This window comes from Herpailurus yagouaroundi, unplaced genomic scaffold (assembly GCF_014898765.1).
Source record: "Herpailurus yagouaroundi ecotype Mexico unplaced genomic scaffold, PumYag 159, whole genome shotgun sequence".
NCBI lineage: Eukaryota > Metazoa > Chordata > Mammalia > Carnivora > Felidae > Herpailurus > Herpailurus yagouaroundi.
The window spans coordinates 54,669,606-54,685,375 of record NW_024412400.1 but is presented as its reverse complement, the minus strand read 5'-3'; the positions used below and the strand labels follow the sequence as shown (position 1 = coordinate 54,685,375).

The window sequence follows — 15,770 nt, the reverse complement described above, 5'->3', positions numbered from 1 at the left end:
TATGAAATTATAAAATTTAAAGTATATAATCTTGATATATTTCTAAGTTTTATGTACAACAAATATTTTAATAAACTTATTTTGCTACTTTACTTGCACTGAGTGTCATAATAAGGTGCTCAAACTCAGGAGTGGTATCTTTGGAATTCATATAGGTTATGGGAATTAACTCTACATGTAGTAAGAGTTAAATTCCATTTACCACTACTCTCACCCACTGAAAAAGCATAATTATAGTTTTACTTTTCCCTTCTATATAATCTTGATTTAAAACAAATGACCATACTGGAGTTTCAGATTTTACTTTATTTAAGTACATGCTAATGTATTTACATATTTAATGACTGTTATGATACAAACCATCTTTGTTGGATCTTTTTAGTACCTAAACAATCATCATTGAATAGAGAGCTTTTAGTTTTAATTCCTTAGGATCAATATCTAGAAATCAAATAGGGCAAAGACTTTTTAATCAATATCAAGAAATTCCTCTTGAAAACCAAGTGGTTGCCAACTTTCAGTAGCACTATAACACTGAGCTAATGCAGTGTAGAAAATTAAAGAGGGGGGAAAAAAACCCCTGGTAATTGGATAGACAAACAGCATATAATTTCCATTTATACTAAGGAAGCTGTTAACCCCTACATATTTTTATGAGGCAAAGATAGTGGGTATTCATTCCTTTTCAACTGAGGAGTTATCTCAGATACTGTCTCAGTTTGCTGGTTCTCTTAGAAGTTTTAAACACAAGTTTTAGAAAAGCACATAAAATACTTAACTTCTCATCATGCAGAATTCACAACGGTTTAAAAAACAAAACATTCCCAGTGTTTGGGTTGTAGATACAATGATTGTCTAAATTAGTAATTTAAATAGAATACCTTAAGAATTTATTCAATTAAGTAGCTGGTAGGCTTTTCCCGTGTAGGTCAAAGATGCATGATGGTATGCTTGCTGCCTCTTGGTTAATATGCTCTAGTTCAGAACTTTATGGCTCATCAATGAACTTCCTTTTAACTCTGCTGGCAACAACTTCGGACTAAGGACAAATCACCTCACCCTGCAGGCATCTTACTTTCTCCATAGCCTGCTGCTGTTTACCAAACTGTCAGATTCTTACAGCCTAAGAAGCAGGTACAGAGAATATTTTATTAGACTTATAACATGTCTCCTAATAGCATAAAAACCAGTTACATGATCCAGTTTAGGAGTATGTACTTCATATTATAATCCTTTACAAAGAGAAAATCTCAATAATACAATAGGCTGAATCTATGTGAATTCAGTTTGAGGAATCCTGGATATAAACGAGTTCAACAAAGTCCTTTAGATGCGATTTGTTTTGGGTTTACTGCAACACTTTTTGTTATGTTGTATGTCTTGTAAATTCCAATAAGTCTGTCTGAGATCTCAAACATATTATTTCGAAGAGAAATTATTATGAACTGGGCATTTTTTGTTTGTTCCTAAAGAGGAAAAAAAAATAGGTTAGAAGTGTTCAGTAATAACAAGTATTCCTGTAATCAACACCTAAATTTGACTTCCCTGAAATGGTTTTTTTTGCAATTCAACATTACTTTGATAATTAACATGAACATGAGTGATGGCATGGATAATTCACGACACAGTAGTTAAGAGAAGCATTTGGGTTATTTTTGGAAGCATGGTTGCCAGAAGTCTTCTAGTGGAGATAATATCTAGGCAGAAGATCAGAGATTCTAGTTGTGTTTTTTGCTACTTTACATTATCAATTTATATTTTACTTGTCCAAAAAGGAAGTACTTGGTTCAAATAAAGGACCTGGTCTCTGATATCATAGGACATGGGGAAAAGCTCAAAAGTAAGAAGTAAGTCCATGAATTCCATGTGTATTGTTAGGGAACCTAATAAAATTCTCAGAACAAAAACCTCTAAATGATTACTTACATATATATAAAATGCAACAATGGACACATTTTTAAAATCCAGGGCTGCATCAATTTCGTCCATGAAGTACAGGGGAGTGGGTTTGTAGTGGTGAAGAGCAAATACTAAAGCCAATGAACTAAGTGTTTTCTCTCCTCCTGAAAGATTGAAGATCTTCTTCCAACTTTTCTTAGGTGGTCGAACACTGAATTAAAAAAATCTCTTATTAGTCAAATTACTTGCACAGGTAACGACTTCATGGTCGGTTTTCCATAAATGGCTTCTACCACCTTCCTCGGGGATCTCTAATTTGCTTTTCACAAATCTAAACTTTTTGGGGTTATTTTATAAAAATGTTATTGGAGGATGAATACACAGGAACACCTACCAAAATCTTAAGATTTAAATAGCAAGTCAGTAAATATTTCTTGCTATTCTTCCATTTCCAGCACATATTTTTTTGCTTTGCAATTTCAAAATCTTGATGTTAAGTTGAAATGGCTCAAAAATTAAAAGATGAACTAAACAAATATTGTGTAAAATTAAATAATTGCCGCTTGCCCAAGATTTATGCTAACAAACTGCCAGTATGTAAATGAATTAGTATTTATCATCAAATAAAACACTCAAGCTGTAGCTCTAACCTTCACATCCCACCCCTAAAATATAGAGTCTGGAGAATATGTAGAGATATGTTAACAAGAGGATCCAAAACTCAGTACAAATTACAAACCTGAACATGATTCCTTCAGAGAAAGGATCCAAGCTGTCTACAAGCTCCAGTTCAGCATCACCTCCCAAAGTAAGCATTTGGTAATTTTCCTTTAATTTATTTGTTATTATATAAAAACCTGCCATGAATTCATTAAGCCTTTGTTTCCGAAGATCTTCATATGCCTGTCTAAAATGATCTCTTTCACAAGTAATTTTGTCCAATTCTGCTACCCGCTGTAAATATAATTCTTCCTATGAAAAAAATATCATGAGAAAAATACCTATTCAGTTATTCATTTGAGATGAGAGCTAATGCTGCTAATTATATAAAATTAAAGTTGACAATTTAGGCTAAGGACTAAAAAGAATCTGACTAAATCATTAACAGTTTATTCATACCTTCTTTTTATACTCTGCAATGGCACCAAGGTTTGGTTTCATTTCATGACACTGGGCTTCTAAAAGTGCAATTTGATTTGTTATAGAATCTGGATTCTTGATGGCTTCAAGATCCTGTGGGCTCAGAACTGCAATTTCTTCAAGAGGATTATCTTCTATGGGATGCAATGATATTCTTGAAATCTAAAAGTTCAGTGTAGATGAGCATTAGGGATGTCACAACTGTAAGTTATTGTTTAAAAAAATCATATCAATATGACAAATTACCTATCTACTAAAACAATATATTCTAAGGAATTGTGGCTAATTTCTGTAGCAATTATTTTTCAAAAGACTTCAAGAAAAATATTTCTAGTGTTCCGAAGTGTTCATGAAGTCTTCTGTTAAATCTCTGAATCAGCCTTGGGGTGAAGATGGTGAGTAATGTACCCATTATTCAGATTTTTCTGTATATAACAATTACTGTATGTTATTGATTATGTTCTCTATAAATCTAGTGATTTTCTCTCGGAATTAAGAATCATAACGTCTCAAAAGTACACACACACAAAACAAACAAAAAACAGCTCTTTTTCATAAAGGATATTTTAAAGTTACATTTAACTAAATGATAACAATCTTACCTCTTTTTGCCAATATTTTATTTTAGAATTATGTTCAGCAATGTGACCATCTATTTGTTCAAGTTTCAACTTAATACTAAGTGCATCTTTTTGAAGTGCATGTTCATTTTCTTGAATTATTTTTAGTTCTTGAAGTAGATTACGATGTTCTTTCTGGATCTCTGGTAAGGATTCCTAGAAACCAAGAAGAACTACTATAGGTAGGACCCTCCCAAATGGAAAGAACAGGTATTTTCACATTAGAGATGAAGTTAGCAATCTCTTCCTATGTCCCATGCATTTTACAGTTTATTTACAGAAAAGTTACAATACAGTACTCATTTTTATTGTACAATACAGCTACAAAAGTTTTGACCTATTGTGTGCTTATTACTGTGTAAGCTGATGTCACATATCCCAACCCTTTAAATTGCTTCAAATACCATTCACTCCTGTCTTCAAATCTTACCTCTGCAGCATTTGTATTTTTCACAACCTCTGCTGCTTTGTCCTCAAGACTTTTTAGTTCTGCTGTTAAATCATCTACTTCTTTCTCAGTATCTTTTATTTCTTTCTCTGTGCGAAAGACGGAGTCTTGTGCTTTTTTAAGATTTCTAAACAAGCAAAATGATGTATTAAAGATGTAGTAACGTGTGATTTATCTTGCTCTGACAACTTACCAACAAATGCCATATTAATGAGACATTTTTCTATCACAGATGTTAAAATTTATGATTTACTAAAACCATCCTTGAATTGGTTTTTATGTTATACATAACACTTCTGAGATGTTGTATATTAACCTCTCAGTATAAGGTGATGAAACTTAGATCATGAAGCAAAGTTGTCCATTGAATTATTATTTTGTCTTGTCTTATCAGACTGGAGATTCTTAAATCTCTACACCCATGAAGTTATACACTCAAATAAAAAAATACCTCCCAGTTGGGGCAACATGTGCTTCCCAAGGAGGGCAACAAGGACTATTTTTTCCCTTAAAAAAGTTACTTCTACTTTGACAAATGTGTTTAGGCAAACTTCTGCTCCTAACATAAACAAATGGCTTATTAGTGCTGTATCTCTGAACCAAATACACAAATGAACCAGATAATCAATATGCAATCTGTTATAATTTTAAGATAAAAGAAACAGTTGTTTACATTTCAACATTTTGTATACCTAAATTTAGCTCTAATTCTTTAGAAACAACAATAAATATTCTAAAAATTAATTTAAAAACATGATCTATGAGGGGCGCCTGAGTGGCTCAGTCGTTTAAACTTCTGACTTTGGCTCAGGTCATGATCTCTCAGTTCATGGGTTTGAGCCCTGCATCTGGCACTGTGTTGACAGCTCAGAGCCTGGAACCTGCTTGATTCTGTGTCTTCCTCTCTCTGCTCGCACTCTCCCAAACATTTTAAAAAATTAAAAAAAATAAAAACAAAATCTATGAATGGTTAATAACTTTTTGTTGAGTTGGGACAATGGAATAATCAAGTAAACTAGAAAGTTATCAAGACAATTTTGCCAAGAGGTCTCGTTTTTACCTATTTTCCTAAGATCTAAATCTATTTAAATTAACAACCATCTATTCCTCTAAGCCGGAGAAACAAAACTCTAATTTTTATGTGCACACAATAACTGGGGAGTTCTGTATGTCACGGCATACCTGTTTACCACTTAAAACATACACAAAAATGGTCATAAAATAAATGTTTATAGGCTTCCCTTTACTAAAGTCCTGTTAGGTAAAAACATGTCAGACAGGCTTAATAAATAACAGTGGAAATGTTTGAAGGGCATTACATTTAAATATAAACCCCTTTTCCACAGTGGAGGTAGCAAGATGACAAGTTAGGTAGTACACATACTCTACCTGTCAGCAGTCTTGATTGCTACTTGGGCTTTAGTAATAGCAGAAGCACATTCATCTAATTGCTTATTTATTTTATCAAGTTTGTCTTGTTGGGCCTTGAGTTTATGGTTATTGATTTCCACGATGATACTGTGTAATCTTTTAACCTCAGCTTCTACTTTACCAGCTCTTTCAGCCACACTGTCATATTCTGAAATAAAAAGAAAGAACTCCATGTTTCTAGGTTCACACACATCACTTGTTAGATGTAAACTTATTCAGTCATATGACTTAACCTGATGCATGCAAAAGAAATTTTACAAATTTGGGCAAAGTGAATCTCAAAAAACCCACCAGAATACCTCCCCCCAAAATAAACTAGAATACCCCATGTCAGAACAAATGGTATTGTAACACATGGTTAAATTACCTGGCTTAGCCATAAGCACAACCTGTTTAATGGCTTCATGCCCTCAGGCATTTTCCAAAAACCTCTGCAACTTTTTCTTACGTACTTCCTTGACTGACTACTGGTCTCATAATGATTTCTGCCCTCAGACTATGTGCCTATTAACTTGTCTGTGATAAAAAAGAACTGTGGTTGTTTTATTTTGCTAACCTAACTTAAAGTACTCCCTCACGTGTTGTAACAAAGTGGGGGAGGGAGGATGAACTGGCAGTTTTCTCTATGGCACAGAAAACTAAAATTTGATTTCCCAGATTCCCTCATATCTAGGCTTCAGACACAATTAGGGTCCATTCAATTGAAAAAATTCACATAATTTGAAAGGCATACGTGATGAACATGTTTCTGCTGGCAAGCAGTGACAGAAATTTGTATTTTCTTGGTGGCATTAGAAATTCTGGTGTTCAGTCAAAAGCTCTGTGAATATTGACAGGCAATAGCACTAACTTTGATGGCGTGAATTGGAACGGATGCAATGTGCTTCTATTGTTGGTAGTTGCAGTGCCATCTTCCCAATTTGAGAGATGACTTTCCAATTATAAAAGAGGCAGTATAGTTCCTTTGATGGTTCTACAGAATGGCTCTAGATATCATTCTTAGATATTCAACCTAGAATTTCCTTCTTTAGTTATCCCACCCAGTGATTCTGTAAACAGTCTAATACTCTCTTAAACACACACATACACTACACAGATCCCAATTACACTAGCCAGGGTGGAAACTCTTCTCCATATTTGAATTCTGATCACTATACAATATATAAAGAATGACAGGTGGCAAAAAGATGAGTTCAAGCTATCTTATGTCTAGAAAGGTAAACAGAAATGCTAACTTATGGAAAGAATCCCACAAAGCTCCTACAGGAGGAATATGGGCATTTGGCATAGGAGGCAGGCAGGATTTGCTGAAAACAGGATTGCATGAGGACTTAATGACTGCTCCCCCTCCACTGTCTCTTCTTCGTCAGGTAGGTTGTTAATTCCAACAAGTCTACATATCTCATTAATTTACCATTTCCCCTTTTTGTCCTACATTATCAGAGTTGGATTCCAACAACTCATTTTTTACATTTCTGAAATCACCACTTGGCTCCTGAAACAAAAAACAATTCATGTCTTCTTTTTGGCCTTCTGTAGCGTCTTTTTATCCTAAGGTTATTAAATACACACATTTAAAAGTTCTATATTGCCAAGACTCGTAATCCCTCTCCACCCCCCAAAATACTCTATTTAATGAATTATTTTGCTCACAGTGGCAATGTTCTCTGAAGTTAAAATTCCATTAAGCTACTTGCGTGCTCTGCTCACTTATGGGTCAAAACACCAGCTACTATGTGTGCTGGCACTACAACTTATACTGGGGGTGGGCCAGAATGCCCCTGGAAAGAGTCCAACTTGCAGAACATTTTCTTAAGTATGTATCTACCATGCATTTCTTTTTTAATATCTATAGTAGCATGTCTATTAGAAGTAGAAGGAAAAACTATGTGGCATATATCATCTATAAGTTTGAAGCCTTTATTCTATAACCACCTCCCCCCCCATTCTCTATAAACAGCTATTCTAAAAAATTTTTAATTTTAAATTAATTTTAAATTCTAAAATGAAATTTAATTTTAAAGAGATACTTGCAGAAATGAGTACTTCACAGAAGATATTAACAGTATTGATATTACCCAATAGTGTTAGTCTATTAATAATAGCCAGTATTTCCATGAGAGGAGCTATATATATATAGGGCTCCTAATAAAGTCAAAGCTTCCTTTTCAAGTAAGAATGAAATACAGATTCCAGTAGTCTCTGTGAAAATGTTGTTATAAATGACACACATACGTTTTTGGCTGCTCATCTGACAATTGGGTACCACCAAACCAGTCACAACAAATACTGTGTGGAGAAAGAGTTAAGCTAATGTGTCTGCAAGAACAAAATGCAGATCCAAAATAAATGCAAGGGGGGGGGGGGGAAACCTGTCACATGATGCCGCTTCCACCATACATCACTCTGGTGGCTATTTCTCTCAGAGACATGGCCTATAAGGCCCTACATTATCTGGATTCTTCCGCTAGCCACTTTGGCTTCCTTGTGTTCCTGGAGACTCCTAGCATACTCCTGCCTCAGGGTCTATGTACCTCTACGATCTTAAAATGCTCTTCTCCCAAGTATCACATAGCACTCATACTTCTGTTGTGTCTCTGCTTAAGTCTCTCTAGTAGAGGCCTGTCTAACCAGGCCTTGTGATTCCCTATCTCCACCCTGTCCTGTGAACCCTGATTTTATTATCACTCAGCACCACCCAATACAAAAAAGCAATGTATTTGTTTAGCTTCCTAATCTGAAGTGTGAGATCCTTAAAAAGAGGGACTTCATTTTGTTCACTGCTCAATCACCGGCACTTAAACAAACCTGGTCATGGCCAGCAGCAGATGCTGAGTGAATGGTTTTTTTTTAATTAAAAAAAAAAAAAAAAAAAAAAATTTTAATGTTTATTTATTTTTGAGAGACAGAGCGTGAACAGGGGACGGGCAGAGAGAGAGGGAGACAGAATCTGAAGCAGGATCTCCAGAATCTGACGCAGGGCTCAACCTCACAGACCGTGAGATCATGACCTGAGCTGAAGTCGGGACGCTTAACCAACTGAGCCACCCAGGCACCCCGTGAATGTCTTAATATTAAAAATGTAGACAGGGGTACCTGTGTGGCTCAGTCAGTTGATTGTCCGACACTTGGTTTTGGCTTAGGTCATGCATGATCTTGCGGTTTATGAGTTTGAGCCCTGTGTCAGGCTCTGCACAGGCAGTGTGGAGCTTGCTTGGGATTCTCTTTCTCTCTCTCTGACCCACCTAGCCTGTCTCTCAAAATAAATAAACTTAAAAAAAAAATAAAGTTAATACGGGTACTGGTGAATATTCAATGTGCAAAGTAGGTCTACTTAATATCTTTTTATCTCTTTTTCTGTTGGAAGAAAACTCATTTTTGGAGCATTTGAATAATTACTACAAGTCCACCCCAACTAGTTCTTTTCTTTGCTTAATATTTATTTTTGAGAGTCAGAGAGGAAGACAGGATCTAAAGCAGGACCTGTGCTGCCAGCCCAGAGCCTGATATGGGGCTTGAACTCACATACTGTGAGATCATGACCTGAGCTGAAGTCGGATGCTTAGCTTAACTGACTGAGCCATCCAAGCGCCCTAGCCCCCAACTAGTTCTTTGGTTGGACAATCAGTATGTGCCCTCCTGGGTTCACAAATTGAACTGTAACAGGGGTCTTTCCTGAGGATGTGACAAAAGGCTGTGTTTGCTGTTCACTAGCTAAAATACTGTAAGCCAGGAAGGGATCTAATTATAACCTATCATTCCCCTCTCCTGCAATAAGATGCACATCTGTTTGATTGAAGCTAACATGAAAAGAGAAGCAGGGATGTTCAAGTGCATGATCAGGGGATTTAAATTTCAAAGCCAATTTTGGCTATAAGCTTATGAATTCCCTTTCTTGCTTTATGTATACTGGTAGAACACTTACAATATTTACATGTACAAAAGAAAAAAGTTCTGGAAGGAAAACATGTTTTTTAAGTTTTCAAAGACTGTTTTTCTTCATGTGTATACCACTTATTTCTTGTGTGCTTTAAAGTGATTTAGCTTCCGCAGATACTCAGTTTCCTAAATCCATAAAATAACTATTATCTTGAAGGGTAAGACTGAGCCAAACTACACAAAGTATAAAATTAAGAGCACTGGTTCTGGAATCAGATTGCTCTAGTCCTCAATTCCTCTACAAGCTATATATATGACGACTTTGGGCAAATTATATAAACCATTCTGTGCCTTAAGTTTTCTTATTGGCTAAATGAAGTACTTAATAGTACTTACTTTATAACCTTTTAAGATTGAGATCATAGAGGGTGCCTGGTGGCTCAGTTGGTTAAAGCTTCCAACGCTTGATTTTGGCTCACGTCATAGTCTCATGGTTCGTGGGGTCACGCTCTGGTTGGAGCTGCCTGGGATTCTCTCCCTCTCCCTCTGTCCCTCCCCAAATTGTGCGTTCTCTCTCTCAAAAAGAAATTATTAAAAAAAAAAATAATAATAGAAACTATAAAACAGAGCAGCTGACTTGCACATAAGTACACAACTGCTATTTTTATTCTACAAACTATTTTAAACATTTCAAATATTAAAAACCTATTTTTGGCAATCTCAAAAAAAAGAAAAAAAAAGAAGGAAGTGTGTACCCTTAAACACATACACATACCTTTTTTGAAAACACTAACATTTTCTTCTAGTAACTTCTGCTTTTTCTTGTCAGGGGCTGTAGCAAGCACATTAGCTTCGAGTTCCTTAACTTGGACATTCAAATATTCTTCTTGCTCCCTTAAACGCTACAGAAATGTTTTAACATTACAGATCATTATTTTAACTTACTATAACAATGATATTTGCCTTAAACACTTTGAATAAAAAAAGACACTTAAAATCTTTAAGAAGACAAATACTGGGGCGCCTGGGTGGCGCAGTCGGTTAAGCGTCCGACTTCAGCCAGGTCACGATCTCGCGGTCCGTGAGTTTGAGCCCCGCGTCGGGCTCTGGGCTGATGGCTCAGAGCCTGGAGCCTGCTTCCCATTCTGTGTCTCCCTCTCTCTCTGCCCCTTCCCCGTTCATGCTCTGTCTCTCTCTGTCCCCAAAATAAATAAACGTTGAAAAAAAAATTTTTTTAAAAAGAAGACAAATACTAATAGGAAAAGAGCAGAAAACATGAATAGTTAACATAAAACATGAAAATGGCCAACAAACACATGAAATTTGTAATTCATCACAAATACAAGTTAAAATGCCACTTTTAGGTACAGAGTAGCAAACTCACAACACAGTGAAGACCGCCTAGTTTTCAAAGACTTGGAAAAATAATTATTTACATATGCTACTAAAAGTAAATTAATTGGAACCATCTATTTGAAGACAATTTGGCATCATACAACAATACCTTTAACACTGTACACATAGTGGATAATAACCGTAATTTTAGTAATTTAACCTAAGGAAATAATTGGGTGCATAAAGATATACCAAACAAGGATATTTTATTTATTTTAAAGATTTTATTTTTAAGTAATCTCTACACCCAATGTGGGGCTCAAAATCACAAGAGTGAGATCAAGAGTTGCATGCTCCACTGACTGAGCCAGCCAGAAGCCTCTAACTAGGATATTTTAAACATAGCAGTATTCATAATAACATAGAAAAGCATTTATCAAATTGTGACATAAAGAACACACTCAAATGCAGCTGTAAAAGTAAATTTACATTGGCTTGGAAAGAAAACCACAATTTACTAAGAAAAATTAACATGACTCAGTAAAAATCTATACACATATCTGTATAAATATAGGACATAAACACAGACTAGGTATTTATATCAAAAAGTTGAAGAATATACATAAACTGTAAGGGCAATCATCTTTTGGATATTTCCGGCAAATTGTTTTTGTTTTTTAAATCAGTGGGGTATGCACTGCTTTTTCATAATTAAGAAACATTCTACTTTGAAAAGAGAATGAAATTAAAGGGTTACACAGATATTAAGGGAAGACACATTTCCAGGGTGTATAAATGCAAACAAAGAATAGCCGTGGCTGGAGGAAAACTGCAACAGGGACTTTAACACTCAGGGAGATGAAATCAAGAGACAGGCCTTCCACCTAGAGAACCATTCTTCTCCCTTATTTTCTAAAATTATAAGCAAACAATGCTTCTGCCAAATGCTACTGAATTCCAATAGCTTTAGCTAATATTAATAAAAGAGTACCTGGATGCTTGCAGTAAACTTTTCTAGTGTATTCTTCATTTCTCGTTCATTATGCCTTAACTTAACTACTGCTTCTTCCAGTTGTACTTTCTGTTCCTGGATTTGCACTGCTTTTTGAGAGTCTTTCTGCAACTGTAATTCCATTCTATTTACCTACAAAGAGTACCAGTGAAATAAGTTTTCTCTAAGAGTCATTTCAGATTAATAGCGAAATCAATTTAGGAATGAAGAAAACCCCAACTTCTGATTTTAAAGCCTAGAACAAAACCAAAATCCCCATTCCAAACCCCAATCCTAAAGCTTAGGAGATGGTCAAACTAATTTCTGTATCACAGAATCAGATGGAAAGACAATTTTAAGTGTTGCACAGTCACCTATTTATACCATTCAAAATTTTAAGTGGAAAGATATAAACTATTTCAAAATATGGGGGAAAAAATCAAGGTACACCTCTTTGGAAAAAGCTCAGTATCCAAGGAAAAAGTATAGTGTTCTGATAACGGAACACAGTAATTTTTTCTAGGCATCTTGACATTCTCATACTTGTGGGCATGTAAAATATTTTGAAATAAAACTTGGAAATGCATATCAGAAATCTTTGCTATACTTATTTTGAAATAGAAAAAACAATCATGGACTATACCAATTATATGTGAAAAACATTAAATGTTAAATAATGATTGATTAAATTATGCAATGTCCATATGATCCAAATGTAATATTAGAAAGATACATATGTTGAGCATACTTTCTAAATTAACATGTTTTATTTTTAGAAGTTTAAAGGATTTTACATTTAAAAAATCCCACAGCTTACATATATCATTTATACAAAATCCAATCTGTTAATTTAAAATCTGAGTATCCTTAAAAAGGCTTAATTTTATAGTATGTATGTTACACATCAGAAGGCTTTAAAAAAAGTCTGACTCTAATTTTATATATGCTCACCTCTTCTTCTGAGATTTCAACAACAACTGATGAACCCATCCTTCCTTTCATTACTCTGCTTCCACCACCAGTCATTGTACCTATAAAACAGAGAAGTCAGACTTAGCTGTATTCCAACAAGATTAAATAAACTCAATGTCAGGAAAAGAACTAAAAAATTAAAAAAAAAAATTATGTTTATTTATTTTTGAGAGGCAAAGAGAGAAAGAGCAGAAGCTGGGGAGGGGCAGAAGAGAGAGGGAGACACAAAATCCGAAGCAGGCTCCAGGCTCTGAACTGTCAGCACAGAGCCCGATGCAGGGCTAGAACCCACAAACCGCGAGTCCATGACCTGAGTCAAAGCTGGATGTTTAACTGACTGAGCCACCCAGGCGCCCCAGGAAAAACACTTTCATTACCTGATTGTTCTATGATTTGCCCCTGTAATGTCACCACTCTCCATCTTCTATCTTTTTGATATGCTACTCTTGTGGCTTGATCTAAGTTGTCAGCAACTAAGGTATCCCGTAAAGCAAAGTAAAAAGCTTGGCGAATTTTCTCATCTTTTACTTTTACTAAATCAAATAACCGAGGAGTATTTTCAGGAGTTTGAATTTTGGTCATTTTATTCGCCCATACGGTCATCTAAAAGTTAAAAAAAGAAAAAAAAAAAAGAAAGAAAAACAGAATGTATCATTTCTTTAGAGTATTACTTACATAATATACATATGTAACATGTAAGAACATGTATACAAGGTTCTGAATATCTGCATAATTATTTTACCGTTATTTAAAAAGTATAAAATTCTATTCACAGATGACATGATCTTATATATACAAAATCCTAGGGAATGCACATACACAAAACTATTAAACCTAATATGAATTCAGCAAATTGGTAGGATACAAGATCAATGTACAAAAATTAATTGTATTTGTACACACTAGTAATGAATAACTTAAAAGTGGGATTAAAAAATTCCAATTATAATATCATATTAAAAAAGACAGAAAACAACAAAAGACCTATACACTAAATGCTGTAAAATATTATAGTATGAATTTAGACCTAAATAAATGGAAGACAGCCCCAGTTCCTGGATTGTTAAGGTTTAGAATTGTTAAGATGGCAACCCAAATTGATCTATAGATTCAATTCAACCTGCATCAAAAATCCCAGTTGCCTTCCCTCTCCCCCCCAAACTGACCCACTAATCTTTTTTTTTTTTTAAAGTTTATTTACTTTGAGAGTGTGCATAAGCTGGGGAGGAACAGAGAAGAGAGACAGAATCCCAAGGTTGTTCCACACCATCAGTGTATAGCCCAAAGGGGTGCTTGATCTCAAGAACCATGAGATCATACCTGAGCAGAGATCAAGAGTTACATGCTTAACTGACTGTGCCACCTAGGTACCCCTGACCAGCTAATCTTAAAATTCATATGGAAATTAGAACAATCTTGATATAAAAGAATAAAATTAGGAGTGCCTGGGCGGCTCAGTTGGTTAAGTGTCCAACTCTTGATTTCAGCTCACATCATGATCTCATTGTTTGTGAGACTGAGCCCTTCATCCGGCTCTGTGCTGACAGAACAAAGCCTACTTGGGATTCTCTCTCTCCCTCTCTCTCTGCCCCTCCCTGCTCACACGCTCTCTCAAAATTAATATACATACATACATTAAAAAAAGAACAACAAAATTAGAGAACTACTGATTTCAAACCTTATTACAAAGCTATAGTAATTAAGACTGTGGTACTCCTGATCCTCACAATAGATGCAGAGAAAGCATTTGACAAAAATACAGCATCCTTTCTTGATAAAAACCCTCAAGAAAGTAGGGATTGAAGGAGCATACCTCAAGATCATAAAAGCCATATATGAAAGACCCACTGCTAACATCATCCTCAATGAGGAAAAACTGAGAGCTTTCCCCCTAGGTCAGGAACAAGACAGGGATGTCCACTCTCGCCACTGTTATTCAACATAGTATTGGAAGTCTTAGCCTCTGCAATCAGACAACATAAAGAAATAAAAGGCATCCAATCGACCAGTAGGAGGTCAAACATTTGCTCTTCGCAGATGACATGATGTTCTATATAGAAAACCCTAAAGATTCCACCAAAACACTGCTAGAACTGATTCATGAAGTCAGCAAAGTTGCAGGATACAAAAATCAATGCACAGAAATCGGTTGCATTCCTATACACCAACAATGAAGTATTAGAAGGAGAAATCAAGGAATCAGTCCCATTTACAATTGCACCAAAACCCATAAAATACCTAGGAATAAATCTAACCAAAGAGGTGAAAAATCTATACACTGAAAACTATAGAAAGCTTATGAAGGAAAATGAAGAAGACATAAAAAATGGAAAAAATATTCCATGTTCCTGGATAGGAAGAACAAATACTGTTAAAATGTCAATAACTACCCAAAACAATCTACATGTCCATGCAATCCCTATCAAAATAACACCAGCATTCTTCACAGAGCTAGAACAGATAATCCTAAAATTTGTATGGAACCAGAAAAGACCCCCAATAGCCAAAGTAATCTTGAAAAAGAAAACCAAAGCAGGAGGCATCACAATCCCGGGCTTCAAGCTATACTACAAAGCTGTAATCATCAAGACAATATGGTACTGGCACAAGAAGAGACACTCCGACCAATGGAACAGAATAGGGAACCCAGAAATGGACCCACAAATGTATGGCCAACTTATCTTTGACAAAGCAGGAAAGAATATCCAATGGAATAAAGACAGTCTCTTCAGCAAGTGGTGCTGGGAAAACTGGACAGCAGCATGCGGAAGAATGAACCTGGACCACTTTCTTACACCATACACAAAAATAAACTCAAAATGGATGAACGACCTCAATGTAAAGCAGGAAGCCATCAAAATCCTCGAGGAGAAAGCAGGCAAAAACCTCTTTGATCTTGGCCGCAGCAACTTCTTACTCAACACGTCTCCAGAGGGAAGAGAAACAAAAGCAAAAATGTACTGGGACCTCATCAAAATAAAAAGCTTCTGCACAGCAAAGGAAACAATCAGCAAAACTAAAAGGCAACTGACAGAATGGGAGAAGATATCTGCAA

General features: G+C 35.5%; 1 protein-coding gene across 2 annotated transcripts in view; it reads right to left on the bottom strand.

The window, feature by feature from the left end:
• Positions 1–286: 286 nt before the first annotated feature.
• SMC4 (structural maintenance of chromosomes 4) overlaps positions 287–15,770 on the bottom strand; it is a 46,286-nt gene continuing 30,802 nt past the window's right edge. For both annotated transcript variants that reach the window (XM_040480618.1, XM_040480619.1), the window contains exons 14-24: positions 13,093–13,318; positions 12,695–12,774; positions 11,744–11,896; positions 10,193–10,319; positions 5,497–5,686; positions 4,090–4,234; positions 3,642–3,815; positions 3,019–3,201; positions 2,639–2,871; positions 1,927–2,110; positions 287–1,466 (exon numbers count right to left, since the gene is read on the bottom strand). In XM_040480618.1, the coding sequence (XP_040336552.1) occupies positions 1,314–1,466; positions 1,927–2,110; positions 2,639–2,871; positions 3,019–3,201; positions 3,642–3,815; positions 4,090–4,234; positions 5,497–5,686; positions 10,193–10,319; positions 11,744–11,896; positions 12,695–12,774; positions 13,093–13,318 (1,848 nt within the window). In that variant the 3' untranslated portion in view covers positions 287–1,313. The remainder of the gene's footprint in view (positions 1,467–1,926; positions 2,111–2,638; positions 2,872–3,018; positions 3,202–3,641; positions 3,816–4,089; positions 4,235–5,496; positions 5,687–10,192; positions 10,320–11,743; positions 11,897–12,694; positions 12,775–13,092; positions 13,319–15,770) is intronic.